Source organism: Plectrocnemia conspersa, unplaced genomic scaffold (genome assembly GCF_051122295.1).
Source record: "Plectrocnemia conspersa isolate PC_06_02 unplaced genomic scaffold, ASM5112229v1 ptg000009l, whole genome shotgun sequence".
NCBI classification, from domain to species: Eukaryota; Metazoa; Arthropoda; class Insecta; order Trichoptera; family Polycentropodidae; genus Plectrocnemia; species Plectrocnemia conspersa.
The window spans coordinates 5,261,460-5,279,726 of record NW_028277173.1 but is presented as its reverse complement, the minus strand read 5'-3'; the positions used below and the strand labels follow the sequence as shown (position 1 = coordinate 5,279,726).

General features: G+C 30.5%; 3 protein-coding genes across 6 annotated transcripts in view; all 3 read right to left on the bottom strand.

Moving 5' to 3' along the window:
- The window catches only part of LOC148231685 (uncharacterized), a 534,843-nt gene extending 531,561 nt beyond the window's left edge, over positions 1-3,282 (bottom strand). The window contains exon 1 of one of the 2 annotated variants that reach the window (XM_088193447.1): positions 2,947-3,282. The gene's annotated coding sequence lies outside the window, so the exon portion shown is untranslated. The remainder of the gene's footprint in view (positions 1-2,946) is intronic. The other variant, XM_088193445.1, reaches the window with a different exon arrangement.
- Positions 3,283-8,458: 5,176 nt separating this feature from the next.
- On the bottom strand, positions 8,459-12,974 carry LOC148231684 (facilitated trehalose transporter Tret1-like). 2 transcript variants are annotated; one of them, XM_088192030.1, is made up of 9 exons: positions 12,652-12,974; positions 11,313-11,515; positions 11,109-11,256; positions 10,866-11,041; positions 10,680-10,800; positions 10,101-10,318; positions 9,815-10,024; positions 9,660-9,746; positions 8,459-9,583 (listed from the first exon to the last, which is right to left on the bottom strand). In XM_088192030.1, the coding sequence occupies exons 3-9, from the start codon at positions 11,221-11,223 to the stop codon at positions 9,413-9,415; spliced, it is 1,098 nt and encodes a 365-aa protein (XP_088048156.1). In that variant the 5' UTR covers positions 11,224-11,256; positions 11,313-11,515; positions 12,652-12,974; the 3' UTR covers positions 8,459-9,412. The 2 variants fall into 2 exon arrangements, with proteins under 2 accessions (XP_088048156.1, XP_088048155.1); XM_088192029.1 differs by having other exon boundaries at positions 8,461-9,583; positions 11,313-11,551.
- Positions 12,975-15,821: 2,847 nt separating this feature from the next.
- On the bottom strand, positions 15,822-17,999 carry LOC148231683 (facilitated trehalose transporter Tret1-like). Of its 2 annotated transcripts, none has more exons than XR_015810808.1 (7): positions 17,934-17,999; positions 17,632-17,858; positions 17,158-17,481; positions 16,958-17,090; positions 16,458-16,678; positions 16,205-16,395; positions 15,822-16,138 (listed from the first exon to the last, which is right to left on the bottom strand). XR_015810808.1 is itself a non-coding variant. In XM_088193248.1 (7 exons), the coding sequence occupies exons 1-7, from the start codon at positions 17,971-17,973 to the stop codon at positions 15,872-15,874; spliced, it is 1,413 nt and encodes a 470-aa protein (XP_088049374.1). In that variant the 5' UTR covers positions 17,974-17,999; the 3' UTR covers positions 15,822-15,871. The 2 variants fall into 2 exon arrangements, 1 of the variants encoding a protein (XP_088049374.1); XM_088193248.1 differs by having other exon boundaries at positions 16,205-16,405.
- Between the last annotated feature and the right edge of the window lie 268 nt (positions 18,000-18,267).

The window sequence follows — 18,267 nt, the reverse complement described above, 5'->3', positions numbered from 1 at the left end:
TCTAAAGCTGATGTTGAATGTTCGTTCAGGTCGTTGAATCGCATTAAATACATATGAGAAAGTTGATTTCCTATGATGTACTAAATGCCCTTGCTGCACTATCAATCCAGAAAGTGTATAAAACAAATCAAATTAAAAATTTAAATGAAAATTATATTAAAAAAAATGTAGGATTTACAATTTTAAAAGGGGACCATATATAAACTTGTTTTAGAAACAATATTTTTATTAGCTTATAAATAATAATAATAAACTATTATGCAAATCTCTCTTAGTAAATTGATTAGTGCTTTTATAAATCTATATATTATTCTATAGTTTCGGGTCTGGGTATCTGGACAATAAACGGATCATATTTACTTGGCGCACCACACCAATGTATTGTCATAATATTTAAGATTAAAATATGATTCGTAATCATTATTTCCATCAAATATTGGCATAAACCATCTTCTTTAAAGTGATTAGATATCATTCCTACTAAGGATCGAAGTCTCCGTTTCGTATCGATTAAGTAACGATAATGATCGATAATGAACGATAATGAACGATAATGAACGATAACGAACGATAACGACAACGCTAATTTTTTATTATTGATTATCGTTCGATATCGTTAATGAACGATAATGAATTTTTCGATGATCGATCTCTAACGATAATGATCAATAATGAACGATATTATCATTTGTTTAAGCGATATTTGGCGGGAAAGTACAAAATAAAATAATGTTAAACAATGGCGCGCGAAATTATGCGCCCTTTGACTTCATGTTTATGACCGAACTAGTCCTGATATTAGAAAAAGTTAAAGATGTGAGTGCGGGACTTTTTGCTAATGATTCACTGACCGCTCAAAAAATATTCCCATTTCTCTTATCTTGGAAAAGTGCTCGCTGCTGATCTAACACAACAACTCACGAAAGAATTCATCACTGAATTTCAGAGACAAATGGAACGAGTTATGCAGAATCATAGTACTGAAGAGCACCATGTACGTATGGCCAATCAACTTTATCCGTATTATAAGGGATTACCTCTTACTCAGTTCAACAAAGAAGAGTCTACTCTAAGAAGATTTCTTGACTCACATCATCGTCTCAAGAGGTTGAGCAGGAAACTCCAACAAAGCGGCATATCGGACTGGCGTCAACTCTTGCCTTCGACGACATGGATTTCATGGATCAGTTATTGGCTGAAAAAGCTCAGCATGCGACTCTAAATCGAACAAAATCGGCAGTGGAAAGATAGTGGGACTCCTTCAAGATTTATCCCAGACCTACATCTTATAAAATTGATGTATTGACCTGGTGGAAAGAAAACTACAACGGGATCTTCCCGTTGTTGGCGGCTGAAGCCAGAAAATGGCCAGAAAAGTGAACGGTTTTTTTCTGCTAGAGGAAACCTCGTAACATCTCAGAGTATAAGGTTTGACCCGTTAAATGTTGACAAGCTCCTCTATATACAACTGAATCACAGTATAGTCCGTATCACTAAATACAACATTGGAATTCCTATTGTTGAAGAATTGCCTGTCGGAGAGAGGGATGATGAGGAGAGTGGACTATCATTTTTATCACCAAGAAGTCGTGCTGGTTCTGCATTCAGTGCACCAAGTAAGGGCTCCCGCAGCACTGTGAATGTGACTCCAATAAAAGCTCAAGACAGTTACCGAAAACTTAAAAAAAAAAGTTATAAGGAATTGTGTATGCTCCAGATTCAGACTCAACAGATGATGCATTGCTCCTTCAGAGACTATCAGTGCAAGTAACACAGAATCAGAGGCAGATACAGAAACTGATTAAAGACGTATCTTGCTGTGAATGCATCAATGCATCTTGAAAAGTGATTAAAATAAGGTGAATTTTTTGAAATATTAATATTAGTGATTTTTTGGCTTTAAAGATAAAGTAATATTTTTTATTATTTAATGTTCTAGTCATTTTAATTTATAACTGGTAATTTCAGATAAGTTTGTAATATTATTAATTTAATAACATTTTGTTAACAATTTTTTTTTTTTATTACAAACGAAATTTATCGTTAATTTTTGAGGTTGAAAAAAAATTAACCATAATTTATATTAATATTAAACGATATTAATCGATAACAAACGTTGTTATCGATTAATATCGTTCATTATCGATTACACGAACGGTAATATCGATCAAACGATAAATTTAATTTTTCGTTATCTACCATTATCGATCTAATCGATAATAAAAAAATTAACGTTTCGTTCATTATCGATTCGAACATTACGTTCCCTAATTCCTACTACTATTACTGTCACAGTAATAATAACACGGTTAATATCTAATTCATCGTCACTTCCATAAACATCCAATATATCGTCATTCGTAATTTTATGGATAATTTGTAAAAATAAATCAATATATGTATTTATAAATAATTAAATAGACTAATATTATTATTTGAGTTGTCGATAGTTGTCAATCGCTGATTTGAATAGTGCGAGCGATATAGCGAGCTCTGCTTGCATCTCGCTCTTTTTTTCTAATCGTTTTTATTTCATAATAGACACACAATATTAAGTAAGAATTATGCACAATTAGAGCATATAATCCCGTTTCATCCCATATCATAAAAATATAGATACCCTTTGAAGGAAAAAATCAGTTTAACACCGCACAACTGTCAAGTATTGGTCTTAACACCACAAGTGTACGACCATGTCTGATGAAAATTTTTACAATAAACTTACACTCGTAAATTGAACATTATTGAGTTATTTGCATAAGTTAAAAACTGAATATTACTAAAATGTGTTTACCACAAGTTTTTTTACCATTATTAAATTTAAAATGGCAAAATTAGCTTCAACAAATGCATTTCAAGTTTTGTCGACGTAAGAGTGTAACGCTCGGACTTACGAGCACAAAGGGTTAATTATATTCGAAAGACAAAAAATTACAAAGACATTACCTTGTCGGACGTAGTAGCGGGGGCGCGGGGCGTCGGCGTCGGTTATGGACACCGGCTCCGCGCCGCTGCAACGGCCTTGCATAGGCCCAAGTATAGCTATAAACACTAATTTCAATTATACACTGCTTAATTCTAACACATACACTTAATTACACCATCACTTTATAAATAAAAACATCGAAAGGGATATTATTATAAACGAAAACACTTATTCGAGAAAAATGTAACGAAACAGTATACGCAACCGTTGACGCATAGCTACTGTTTTTTTTTTAAATATTTCGAGATGCATAAACAAGTGCAAACGAGTTCAAGGTTACGCTTCATGTAAACCATAAGGATTAAAATGTCGTGCATCTCAGATTACAAAAAAAATATTTTTTATCAAAGGTTGACAATTTGTCTATTTTTAAAATATTTATTTCTAATACGAATTATTTTAATGCAAGTTATTTGTTTATTTTTAGAATATCTATCTCTCATTTGATTTATTTTAATGCGAGAGTGACACGAAGGTCACCTTTGTAATAATGCTTACATTTTAAAAATATAATGTCGATAATTTGAAGTATTATATTATTTAAATCTAATTTATATGTGCCAAATTTACTGCATTTTCAAATGACGTTCTTCCGTTGAAAATAGTGAAAAAAATAATATTTTTAATACATATTGATAATATGTGAAATTTATATGTATAATTATATAGAATGTATTTTTTAGTTATATCTAAAAGATATATAAATAAAATAAAGTGGCAAATCTGTTCTTGTAAAAATCAGTAGATGTAATTTTTTTTTTTTTAATATTTAAATATAATAGTAGACAGTAGACGAAAGCCAATCTCTTTGGCAAATCTAATTCATTCTGCAACATATTAAAAAAAATATATATATACATATATATATATATAAATATATATATTTATATTCAATCTTAAATCATCTGCATACAGAAGAATTTGAAACTTCCGTATTTACGTCGTTAATATTTAAATAATACAGAGCAGAAAGCCTAGACTGGACTCTTGGGGAAGGGGAGGTTAATAATCACCCCTTTGCGATTTATTGGTTTTACAGACCTTAGCTCTGAACAGCCAGCTGTTGAAACAGCTGTTGATTTCTTTTGCCACGTTGTATATTTCAAATTCAAGAAAAATTGGTTAAACAGACAGACAGCAGGCGGAATTATTTTTGGAAATGCTTAAGATCATTGGTAAAAAGTTAGAATTTTGAATTACGTTTCACTTTTCTGTTAATATTAATAAACAGAAGTAACATAAAGATAAATGCCGAAGAAGTGTGCGTGCGTAATGCATGTAATGCACGCCCTTATCTCTCACTCACTCTCGTTACTTAACACGCGAGCGAGCGAAAGGGAATATATCTCACGGTGCGCGTTAATCAATTATTTCCTTATTTTTCTAATTTTCGCGGAAGTGCAATCTTTTCAATAAATTTTCCTAGGTTATGTATATTTTATTAAAGCGTAATAAATGTTGTACTAAATATATTAAAATAGTTTAATATTTATATATTCCACAAAAAAATCCATTCAAATCAAAAAATATAAATAAGACGACCGCTTAGTTTTAGAAAAAAATAAAGTCGATCGCAATCCTGAACAAGTTGTCCAGGCCTGATATATTGCATTAATTTTACTGAATATTTATTTTATTAAATGTACATATTTTTGCATTTAAAAATTGCCATATATTATCCTTCCCTCTTCGCCTAACTGACTTGCAGCATTCTAGTATTAATGACCATCAAATATACAAACTCTATTTGCATCCAATTGACTCAATTGTGTTCCAGAGATTTTTGCTCCAAACGCTCATACGTCCGTCGACCGATACCGTATCTGTAATTAGGACCCGGTCAGTGGGGACTGTCGTCATTACCAAGTCAAATTGACCACTTCTGGCAGATTCAAAACCGACCCCAAACCCGATTTGTTCGCAAACCGAACATGGCCCGCAGCCTTCGAATCGAACTCCAATCTGCGACTCTGTTCTCTGTACATATGTTTGTGTACTAGTACAAATTGCAATCGGGTGATGCTTGTTTGCAGCGCAGTATGCCGGCGTTGATTGGCGTGAAAAAACGAGTACGGTTTTCTTGCTAAAATAATATATAGAGAGTGTGCCATAACAACGTATTCAAATAAGGCAATGTTATCTAAACATATGTTTTAGATTAAATGCATATTCTGGCTGAATTTACTTTATACTTTATATAGTTTATTATAATATTCCAGTAATACTACTCACAATTAAGCCTTGCGGTTTTTGATAATAGCTCATTTTTTTATAAATAAAAATTCAAGTGTCGCTGCCGGAGCTCGAACCCGCAACCTCGGAGTGACTAGTCTGAGACGCTACGGACTGGGCTATTCCATTGTTGTTATTATATCTAATCCACGCATGCTAATCTAATTATCACGTCCTATAAAGTCTGCTTTACTATTAAACATGTTATACAAATCGAATGATCCGTAATAATTAGTAGAAATGTATCATTGTAAGCACAACCTTGAATCGGGGCTGGTGTGGGAACAAACTTGTTTACTCTTCGTTCGAAAAGCAAACAAGCATTACTTTATTTTACCCAGATTGTCACCGATGAAATAATGCCATGTTTGTGCGCTATCCAATTAATCCAACCCATGGTAAAAATCAAAACATTTCAATGGATTTCTGTGTAGTCGTAAATAAATAACAAGATCATATTTGTTGAAAACAATATCGTGCCGTCCATTTCAACTTTTCGCCACTGAGCCTGAGGGCAATAATCTGAGGGCTCGTTCCATATCAATTTTTCATGCCACGGAACGTACGCCATCAAAAGCATTTAATACGAAATCTCACTTTCGAACAAAGTCGTTAAACGGGACGTGTGCGGAATAGAGAGGATGCGAGAGATTAAATGCCGAGAGATTCTGACCCGCTTAACGGACTGACGTGACGTGGTGAAATGAGAGGTACTAGGGAAGATTAATTTTATTAAATTTTTGTCGAACAAAAGAGAGACGTGGTATAAGTCTTATAAATTAAAATATCAAATAGCACTTACGGTCTTTGCCATTTATACTTAGTCTGGTTTGAGTCCAATTTGCTGCTTTATAATTTTAAATGTTATCTTTCACTCATACAACAACAGACCACGGAATAGGATTACATAATACGAATCATCTGGTACTGAAAATATAACTCCAAAAACGAAGATTTTTATGTATGTATATACTTATGTTACATCAAAAATAGCTGAGAAAGCATGGAAGAATGAAATTTTTAACTTAAACAGCGCAAGGGAAAAAACATGGATATGCTTTAATCGTTGAAAAAATATAAAAATAACTATAGTTACTTTTATTTCTGTATTGCCTAAGCAATGAAAGATAGATATTTAAGAAAAAATAAAAAAAAATATTTACTGATAAATATCACTAGGGAATTTTATTATGTTTGGCGTTGAGTTAAAATTAACTTCGCATAATGGATGACTAAGCTCTTGAATTTCAAAACGTTGCAATTTAATCAGGTTTGACTCGATGAGAAGTTTAATACTAAATGAATACATTAAAATTGCATCAGAGAGTATGTGCTGTATATAGCGTTAACTGATGTTTCACTATTGAATTCACTGACAGCATCCACTTGATTATTCCTTGCTCCAACGCGCTGATTTGATGAGGAAGAGCTTTCAATTTAGTTTATGATAATGAAATATTGATTTTGCCAGGTGTGGTATTTAATATAATAAATTTGCTATCCGGAAAGTTTACCGACTGGTTAATTTGTGAAATGGAGAGTTCACCGATTCTACAATTAATCGCCGATGATTTATTTATTGAAAACCATCAAAAGTCAGTAACGTATTTAATTTCCTAGTTTGTCATTTTATCTTTCAAATATATACACATAATTTTCCAAAATTAATAAATAAATAAACAACAGAACAAACTTTTCAAGATATCATAAAGAAAAAATCTGTTAAGATATAAATTAATTCAAACCATAATACAATTAAAAATACATATAAATATAATAATATTCACAAGCAAATTAATTTAAATTAAATACCTATTAAATCAGTATATAAAAAAACGTATTTATAGTCAATGATAGTCAAAATGGTTCAATCTATAAAAAAAACTACTTAACATTTGCAATTCATTTAAAAATAGGTTTTCAACTTAGCTAAATATTTCCAGAAGAAAACATATTATATTATTTAAAGTTAGATTTGAAACTAAGATATTTAATGATAAAACTAAATATTGTATATCATTTAAGATTAGGTATAAAGCTAGATAATAATAAAATAAAACTAAATTAAAAAAAATATTTTTAGAATTTGAGGATTTTTATACAATTGTGTTTTACAATTTGAATCGATAAAATCAATTGCTTAGTTAGTTCTCAAGCGCACCCAAAACCGGGATTTCCCTTAGCTCTCAAATTTGTTTACATGTGATAGCTCTTCTGTTATCTGACAAGCGCTCGATGCTCGTGCAGTTCGGTGCAATTAAATAAACACTGAAATATGTTATAGTCACAGCATTTTTCTTACAAAATGTTAATTGAAGATGATTCCAAATGATATATAATCAAAACTATAAATTATGAGTGTGTCAGTAAGTGTTTGGTTATATGAATAATATATCATGGTTATTCTAACAAAATTACTATTGACTTTCTAGGATCAAATATTAAAAAAATAAACAGCAGTGATTTGGCAATTAAAGATATACATACCAAAGTTAATTAAACATATTACAATGGTAGTAATAATGAAAAATCTAAAAAAAAAAGTTACATTTACAAAAGAAAAGTTACATTTTACCCACTAACTGTAAACGATACTAAACGCTTCTGAAAATTAACTGTAAACGATAATATTATCGTTTACAGTTAATTTTCAGAAGCAATGAAAGATCTAATATTATTTTTCAGAAGCAATGATAGAACATTTTAATAACTTATATGACGACAACATAGAATTGGTATATATAAACAAAAAGTTGAAGTCACTGTCAGCATGTGTTATTTTTTTATAAAGAACATACTACATAATTTTGATGTAACTGAATATCCTGAATTTGGCTGTTCCGAAAGAGAATTGATTGCACAGAAGAAAAATTGATAAAATATCGTGACGTAGATACATATTTTGCTACATCAGAATTAAAAATAACCCACTCTTAGATATTTTGGCTATCGATTATTCCAGGTATGCACTCACATATTTATAATCATTGTAAAATGTCGTTTATTAGATAACATCCAATTTGATCAACATTAACTTTTAATCCTCATACATACTAAGTATATATTACACGTTCACGTTTAAAATGTATCTGGTGTAATTGCAATTCATCAAATCTAACGAATTTATGCATTAAATCAAAAGCAATGTTAATGTTTATGTATTATAAAAGAAAAACTCACTTTTTGGCCTCGGAGCCCATTGACGAGAATTCAAAATTTGAAGATTTCATTATGAAGATTGTTTTATGATTCTTTATCTAGTTTAATCAATGTATTCTTATAATCCTTACACACATTTTGTATATATTTCATTTTCATAGTTATAACATACCTAATTAATTTGCAATCCAATTATTTATATTCAGTCAAATCAAACAACACACATGACAAATTAAAGAAAATTATTATCGCGCACACAATATTATTGAAACTGTTGTCACGTTAATGTCTGCCATCTTGTTTTATATTTGAATGCTTATTTTTCATTGGTCGACAACAAAAGAATACATTAGCAGAGGCTCGAAAATCATCATGCCAACTCTATTTGTATTTTTATTAATTATAATTAGAAAATATCTAAACAAAAAACACAATCAAAATCCCAAATAATGGAGTTAAAGTACCGTCTCTGAAATCCAAAAATTAAATGATTATCAATAACTTTTATTAATTAAATAAATAGTTCAATCATCAAGTTGATACATCACTCTAAGGCGGGTTTTCACACGTGCTGGATGGATTTGCCCAGCACCGGGCCGGCGCCGTGTAGTGGGGGTGGTGTTGTATGGGCAGCGTCGGGCCGGCGCCGGATGGATTCATCCGGCACGTCTGAAATGGTAAGTACTAGCCCATACAACACCATCCCCACTACACGGCGCCGGCCCAGTGCCGGGTGAATCCATCCGGCACGTGTGAAACTGGCCTAAACATATATATATACATATAATACAAAATACACAATTTCTTTTTACAAATTTAGCTTCATATTAATTGTACGCACATACATGTATTAATTGCTTTTCTTCTTAAAAAGTCATATAAAATTTAACAATAAAACATTTGGTAATAGTTTATATTTATAATCTCTTGATTATACTTCATTATAAAAATATAGTAAAATTCTTGTTTTATTAAATATTTAAAATTAATTTAATAAAATTAATCTTAGAAGTCATTGAAATGACATGTCCTAACCTAAACACAGCATTTGTCATCACTATTTTGATTATTATTATCCGTATCGTTTCTGATAAATATCTCTTCAAACGTCTTATTACGTGTTTCCGGTACATATAAGTACACAAAAATAGCTCCAAATAAGCATGAAAAAGAGAAGAAATAGAAAATCGTGTAATCTCCTAAAATCTGTAAGTAGAACAAGTATTATTATCTGCATTACAATATTTTTCATTCATATTATAATAATAAATGCTACGTAAACCTCAACGGCCGGCTTGAAGAACTGCAATAATATGAAAGACGTCGACCACGTTATGAAAGCTAATATTGAACCAGCAATACCTCTCATCTATAAATCATCATTTACTTTACATATTTGAAAACATTAGCATTTATTAAAACTATATATAAACGAACCTCATCTGAGAATAATTCTACCATCACTGTATAAGTTACAGATCCAACCCCTATGTAACATGATAGTACGCATTCACATAGAGCCACAATCGGTATAAACACAGAATATTTATCATCTTCACGAAAATACTCCAATTTTAATGCCAGAAAGTAACTTGCTAATGCTCCCATTCCGATTGTCAATAAAGTAAATGATATTCCCATCAAAATCTGATATACAATATAATAATTTATTTTATCATGGTATTTAGCTATTTAATTATATTTTAAGATATCTTATGTTCACCTTTCTACCAAATTTGTCTACAAAAAAAGGTGGTATCATAGCTCCAACGACCATAACACTTCCATATATTATTGTAGCCGATGACGGATCAGATGTATTTCCGGCTCTTTTAAATATACTGCCCGCATAAGAGTTGACAGCAAATATACCACAAAACGACAATAAAGCAGCAAGAACACCAGCTAATAATAAGCCACGTTGTGCTATCTTGTTATAATCTGTAACAAGCAAAACTAAATTATGTGTTACGTGTATACAATCCTAAACTCATCAATATATCTAAATCAAATCTTGCAAAGTTGTTCTTTAGGACTCTTCTTAAATTATATGTACCCTTTCCCTTCTAATATATGTATGTACGTTTGTATGTAAATTTAATAAGAATGGTTTTCTCAAACTAACTAATGGTTTATTTGTGTCAAATCCTAATCCCTGATAAGGCCCGGGCTTAAACTACTTGTATTTCCATAATATATAACTAATTAGTGTCTTACGCATTCAATAATTTAAGCATAGCAAACTTAACCGACAGTAAGCCTTTGTTGTAAAAGGAATGGAACAGCGTACTATAATACTTACAAAATTCCTTAATGCTAGCAGTTTTAACGGCCCCTTTCTGTTGTATCTTCAATTCTGTCAATATTTTACTAGCACCCTCATAGGGACATTTCCTTAGCCACATTATAGCTTTAACTGCTTTCTGTTATTATAATATAAACATCATAATGAACCTATAATATAAATATAATACAAATCAAATATTACCTCATCATTTCCGCAAAGTACTAAATATCTCGGGGTTTCTGGCATTATCCACCAAACAAGATAAAAACAGATGCTGATATTCAAGTTGACTACTACAACCATTGTGTATGATAAATAAGCTCCCATTATATAAGAAATTAATATTCCTATTGTATAGAATATTGGTAAGAATGATCCTATAAATCAAATATGTATTAAACTTTATTATTTGGAAGTAATACAATTTATACTTATATCACAAACCTAAAATTCCTCTTATTTTTTCATCAGCTACTTCATTACTATAAATGGAAATTATAGTGATTGCTCCGGCGCCTCCAATGCCGCCCAAAGTCCGTGCCACAAATATGTATGTCATATCCGTACCGATTGCTATCAATGCCCAGTGCAACTGAAAATTTAATATGCATTATTGAATGATGATATGTGGTTTATCATAATACTTACAGATAGACATATTGCCACGAAGTAAGCGGCAAACTTCCGTCCTCTGTAATCGGCTAGAAAGCCGTGAATGGGAGCAAATAGGCAAGCTCCTAAGCAATAGGCTCCTCCGATCCATCCTGAGGTTATAGAATCCAATCCTTTAGACCCTGATGGTAGATCATCACCACCGTCTTCCAACTGAGTGACTGCGGCTGAAGACCATCCTATAGTTTGTCCATATATCAACGATAAAGATGAACCTTAAATTTTGGTATTGCAAATTGAATGGAACGTTACAGATAGGTAAGAATTTAAATTAGAAACGGGTTCTCAGTATTCTTTTGAGGATTATAATACAGATTAGCTCATAAAATAGTATCTGTTAAGGTTGTAAGAATATCGGTAATTCTATATTAAAAGTATCAACTTCCATGTCAGTCTTATTCATAAAGATCTTGTCCACCTTTACAAAACTTTCCAATGAATATATCTCATCTTCTAGTATTCTATTTATTGACAAAAACAAAAAACTGGTTAAAGAATATGGCTCTATTTTATTATTCTATTAGGAGCAAAAATGTGTTTATTACCAGAATTGCATCATTGAAGATCAAGTAATGGTAACAATTTCAACACATATTTCAACACGTTCATTGTACTTTATCGCAAGATAATAAGCAAAGAATCTGCTATTAGTTATATAGTTTATTTATAAAATTATCTAAAACTAAGAGAATTACTACAGCACAATCTAACCCTTAAGAAATTTAGTCCAATTATAATGCTGAGGAATTCAATAAGGGATTGAGAAAGGGATTCTAACTGCTTCATTGTAATGCAAAAATGTGTTTATTAACAGAATTATGTTATCAAATATTTGTAGTATTATTTTATGGCTGAGAAATTAACACCTACAAACATAGAATACATATATACATATATATATAACAGAGGCAACGATCCTTACTGGCTCATTTAATTGCATGTGTACTTATTATTCAATTGATTCTTAGCGATCTACTTATAAGTGCCATCAATTTTAACTGACAAAAATAATACACAAAGACAGTATTTCAATATATACTTGAGAGATTAAAGCTTCTATCTTTGTCACAATGTCATAAGCGATGCATTCAAAAACACCTTTTGTGTTGAAAGATAAAAATTATTTAACAAAAAACATTGTCTATGATCAAGTTTTGAAGCATATGTTAAAACTGAGAACAAACCGTGGGCAAAGCCGAGTACAAATTCTACTTAATATCATATACTAATTGAAATACTAAGATATATATGTATTATATATGTTACTTATATAAAAAAATCAGCCCATCTCTAATTTAAATTGATTTGTACTTACATGTGAGAACGGCAACAAACTGATTTATGTTATTCATTTTAATTTATCAATATGTTACGCGTGGCTTATATCGATTTACTATAAAAGTGAAATGTATCTAACATTATCAAATATACAACATCTATGCACAACAGTGATCCAATGCAATTTTTTAACATTGTTTTAAATGACTGTGCAAACAATTTCACTTTTAACGACCGTCTCTTGATAACGCCCGAGTCAAAATGCAAAGTTCAAGAGCCGTCATCAATAATCATTTTCAACAATCAGTCAATTTCGTGGTTTGTTGTTGTCGCTTTATCATTATCACTATTCTCTTGGGTGTTACTGGCAAAGCGTACTTGACAAAACTAATTTTTATATAAAATTTTTTAAGCATTTCTACATATGTGATTTTAATCTTATCTTAAAAAACTTATTAATACATATAATTTTCGTTGAAAGTAACATGTTTGTATTAGAATTTTTAATGTAAATGATATTATAGCTGTTTATGTTAAGTCTATATGACGTTAAACAATAAATATTTACAATGTTTTATATAAAATGTACAAAATAAGGTGTATCTAATTATATCTACTTAAGTAACGCGTTCATATATTTAACTTGCAAGAAAGAAGAGGACAATCACTAATGCAAATATGAAAGTAATTTACTGTAAGCATTCGTTGAAACAAGTTTACCGATATTATTATAATACCACATTGCCGTCTTCTCGGCGCTCTTAATTATCTTTACAATAGGAAAATGAAAACATCCATAAACAAATCAAGCTAAAATTCGTCTTACTTATACGTGCAATGCTATAAATCATTAGTATTTACAATGTTCAACATATAAATAGTTGTATATTTGTCACCCACATGGGAGTCATAATTTTATAATACTTTATATAGTGTCAGTTTTATCTCACTATGCATTTAAGATTATCATCATCATATATAACTTTAATTACTATACACTTTTGGATATTACATTTCCGTAAAGGTAGATTTATTGATAATTCATCTTTATCATAATCTACGATATGGTGTTAAAACAAATATTGATAATGCAAATCTAATGACAGAACTCAAGTACTATAGATTTATTTTGATTATTAATCTGAAATCTATAAAGCATAAATGAAACAGTAGTAGATTATTATTTAATTAATTAATACCAAAATAAGTATTTCCCGTCTATTTAAGTCAGTGTTTCTTAGGCTTTTAGGGCTGTGACATAGATAGGGTAATACTTCTGCTTTTACTTTTTCTATTATTGGAAATAAACTATGAAAAACGAGCCAAATATTATTGGCTGTATCTTAGTTATATTCACAATTTGGTTTTTGTTATAGTAGAGTAGAAAACCCTTACATGTAAATAGCATAAATACTTTTAGTGTTTCATTTACCAATATTGGCTTTTTATTTTTAATATATTTCAATCAAAATGTACACAAAAACTATGTGTTTTTAATAAAATCATGCAAAGTGTCTCGTCACATCATATTTCAATGAGTTGTTCCTGCAAGTAATTCATATTGACAAAGTCTTCGTGTAAGTCTTGTGTATTATAATTAAATACCACCTATATATAATCATATTTTAAGATATATTCTTTGTAAATATAAAGATCAACTTCTACCAATTGAATCTATAAATGTCTGATGATATTTTTATTGTCAGCGTCAGCAAAGTTAATGTTGTTATCTTTAATAAGTTGATTAAGTATCTCTCGTCCACTTGTATAGCCTGCCTTTGAAACATATCTTTTAATATATCTGTAATTGTTGAAAATATTTCGCAACTCGTTCAATCGACCCAATTTTGGATCGTGGTTAAAAACCGTGAGATAGGTACTAATAGGATAGGTAAAAGATAAGCATTGAAGTTTTGTTTTATTGATTATATGTTTATATGATGCACACATATTAAAGATTTTTTTATTTTTTATTGATTAATTAAAATAAAGTATAATTATGCAGTACCTGTGCTTGGCACACGTGTTTATTTTAAGTTAAAATTACAATTAAATTAGTAGAAATGCTTGTCTTTCGTGTCATGGCGCTGCGTCACTGTAAGCTCCACTGGATGCTAGTTCAGGGCTAAACTCTTGTATATTCCAATTAAAAAATGTAGTAGGAATTTAAGAGAAAGTTACAAATGGAAGTTAAAGTAAAAGTGATTTTCTTACATCAGCGTTCCAACTTATATACAATTGTAAAATTAAAATCTTGATTTTTTAATTGTAGAACTAAAATCTTGATTTTTATCCGATTATATTTTTTTAGACTTTCTAACCATTTAAGCAGATGCATTTCGTTTTAGATTGTATAAGTTTGACTTGGTCTGGGATGATATTTTAACTAGCTCTGTGTATTTTTGTTAATACGGTTATCTTTAAAAGTGCACTTTGGTAAGTGTTAATTTCTTTTGGTGTTCTATTGTCTTGTGTTAAAGACTGAAAGCTGCTCACATTCTTTATAAATGCAAGAGATAAATCAACTTCTAACTATCACCGTTTCTGATAAATGAGAGGAGAGCTGTAGTAACACAAAATTGAGCTACGCTTAGAATCGACCGAGAAGACCCAAAGAAGTTTATTCTATTTGTTGTCCTTGAAATAAGTAAAATAAATAAATATTTAAATCAATAAATAAAAATAAGTATACTGGTCTTTTTTCCCTTTGATATGCAAACAGATTAGACTGTCATTACCACTTTTTCTATATTGTCACTGTATCATTATGAAAGTAGTAGATAAACAGTTTAAGTGATGATATAAACAGTGGAAGTTATAAGGAATAAAGTTAAAATGAAAGTAGAGGCAGTGGTATTCTCAAAGGTTAATAAAAGTTGTCCAAATTCCCACTTTTATATACACAAATGTACATTTTTATATGATTCAAGATGTTTCTAATTGATTTGCATAAAAGAACAGTGCATCTACCACAATAGATTCATTCATGGATGGTCACTTTAGAAAAATACTCATGCTTTATTAAGGCGTATATTAGAGAGGCGAAGTTTTACTATTCGGCCTTCTTGGTCTAAATAATCCTTTTTTACGATTCGTCCAAGCTGCTCGCAGAGAATGTATAAAAGGGTTAACACTCACGATTTCGAAAGGCAGCAACATTATATTTTTGCTCATTGCAGCTTATTCAATTGAAAATAATATAAGAAATGTTAGACAGCATCACTTTATTGAAAAACGTATAAAAAACATTTAATAATTTATATATACACGTTATGCATTTTTTGAGATATCACAAACTTCTTCTTGAATCCATAGTTGTTATCAATGTTTTCAGTTACTGATTTTCCCTTTGTTTCTTTAATACACAGTAGAGTAAAGATTCCCATGGTTGTCGTAGATAATGCAAAGAAGTAAAAAGCTACGCATCTTCCATACAAAGCTACAATCGGTTCGTAGTATTTCAACAAGAAAAACATAACCAAGTTGTACGTTGATAGAGCCATCGATGAAGCAATACTTTTAACCTAAATTGAAACAATTTTATGAAATGAATTCATGCCTTATACAATATATGGATTCTTAATACTTACTTCACTTGGAATATAATCTGAGAGCAGTACAAAGGGAATCGGTGCACCACCCACTGTGTAAATATAAACGCATAGACACAAAGTCAACAACGGTAACCAGTTGATACTGTCCACGTTAACGTCGCTATCTTTGAAATAGAAGAACGTTCCCATAGTGATCATACATAGCCCTACTCCAAAGAGAGATGTAGCTAGAAGAATCTTAAATAATACATAATATATATAGTTTAATAAAAGAATACGCTTAATGTACCTTTCTTCCATAACGATCTACAATCCACATAGTAGACGTTGCTCCTAGTACTTGAATGCATCCATATATAACAGATGCTAATTGCGGTGAAAGATTAGAAGCACCACTCTCTGCGAATATTGATTGGGCGTAATTATGAATCACAAACACGCCAGAGGTGCATTGTGCCAGAAACATGAACATGCATATAATGAAACCTTTTCTTACTGGTTTTGACATAACTGTAACATTTAAATACAAAACATACATCAATTCCTATACTTCATAATGCAAAATTATCATGCCATTTTTATAAATGGAACTTATAGATAAGATGCATTTATTCAATTTTATGTCACAGCTCATGATAACTTATAAAAATTCTTTTAAACTGTTTTTTTGGAAATATATTTTTATATTAGTATCATTATGTAGAAAGTTTGATGTCATCATATGTGATTTATGGATTAAAGTAAAACCTCTTCAGTAAGTTTACTTATTGTAAATAGAAAAATACCTACCAATTACTTTAACACCATCTAGCACAGACATTGAACCATAGTTTGAAGATGATCTTAAATTTTCCAATTCTGATTTAACCTCTGCACTGTCCGGATCGATGTTTCGAAGCCACGATATAGCCTTTATAGCGTCCTGTTAAAAAACATATATTGTAACTTAAACTTACAATATAAACTGAATAAAATGAAGCAATACTTACATCTATTTTGTTATTTTTAACCAAGAAAACCGGCGTCTCAGGCATATAGAAGAAAAATACAAAGTTTATACTTGCCACTATGCAAATAGCTAAACCGACGGCTTTATAAGATATAAATCCTCCAAGAGCATAACTAGTTGTGATTCCAATGGTGGAAAAAACAACTAAGAGAGAACCAAGAATGCCTCTAAAGTTTACATCAGCTATTTCTCCTATGTATGTTGGATTGTTGCATAATGTTATGATCATTCCTAAGCCGGCAAAAAAGCGGCTTAATATTAATATATTGATGTCAGTGGCTAACATTATTAATAATCCGTTTAACTAGAACAAAAATATTTATTTTATAAAGGTGCTTAATAAAAAAAAAATATAATATAAACAAGTTATCAGTCAGTCGGGTCATTAAACTCTAAAAACTACATTTTGTCACTTCTTTCTTGATACGCCATAGATGATGATAATAATACTCACAAAGAATGGTATAGTTCCAACAATGACACCAACTTTTCTTCCATAATATTCAGTTATGAGCGTCGATAGTGGCGATGCTAATATGCCCGGCAAGTTTACGATAGCTGCTAGCCATGCTGATTGTTCTAAGGTCACTGGACCAATGGGCGACGATGGTGATGATAATTGTGGAAGAGATGGTGATAGCCAACCTATCACCAAACCACAATTGAAAGCGCCCAAATGGCCTGAAATTTATTTTTAAATATATTCACCGGCTCACTATTACTTGTATATTTTTCATAATAACAAATATATATTACATAGTATCGCAGCTATCACTTGGTTAATAGGAAACTTCATTCTCTACATATACATGCTATAATACTGAAGTGAAATTTCTCCATGACTAATATATATAAGCATCTTGTGGTATGCGTAAAACAGGTCCGCATTATGTATGCAGATATACAACAAAATTATATTATACGCGAGAAGATATTCTATGATAGTTAAGTTATATTTATAAATAATTTGCATATTAAAGGTCATAAGTGGGACAATAACAATAAATTTTTAAACTCGAAATTTTAAAATAAAAACCAAATTATTATTATAATGTATTTTAAATAAACTAGTTTGATTCTGGTACAACTG

Excerpts from the sequence above, each read along its gene's own strand:
- LOC148231683 (XM_088193248.1), bottom strand. The coding sequence starts at position 17,973 with ATGAAGTTTCCTATTAACCAAGTGATAGCTGCGATACTAT. Across the intron at positions 16,679-16,957 it reads AGATGGTGTTAAAGTAATTG|TTATGTCAAAACCAGTAAGA; the intron begins GTAGGTATTTTT and ends TAAATGTTACAG. Across the intron at positions 16,406-16,457 it reads TAGATCGTTATGGAAGAAAG|ATTCTTCTAGCTACATCTCT; the intron begins GTACATTAAGCG and ends GTATTATTTAAG.
- LOC148231684 (XM_088192029.1), bottom strand. The coding sequence starts at position 12,688 with ATGAATAACATAAATCAGTTTGTTGCCGTTCTCACAT. Across the intron at positions 11,552-12,651 it reads GTTTGTTGCCGTTCTCACAT|GTTCATCTTTATCGTTGATA; the intron begins GTAAGTACAAAT and ends CCAAAATTTAAG. Across the intron at positions 10,319-10,679 it reads TGCTAGCATTAAGGAATTTT|ATTATAACAAGATAGCACAA; the intron begins GTAAGTATTATA and ends TGCTTGTTACAG.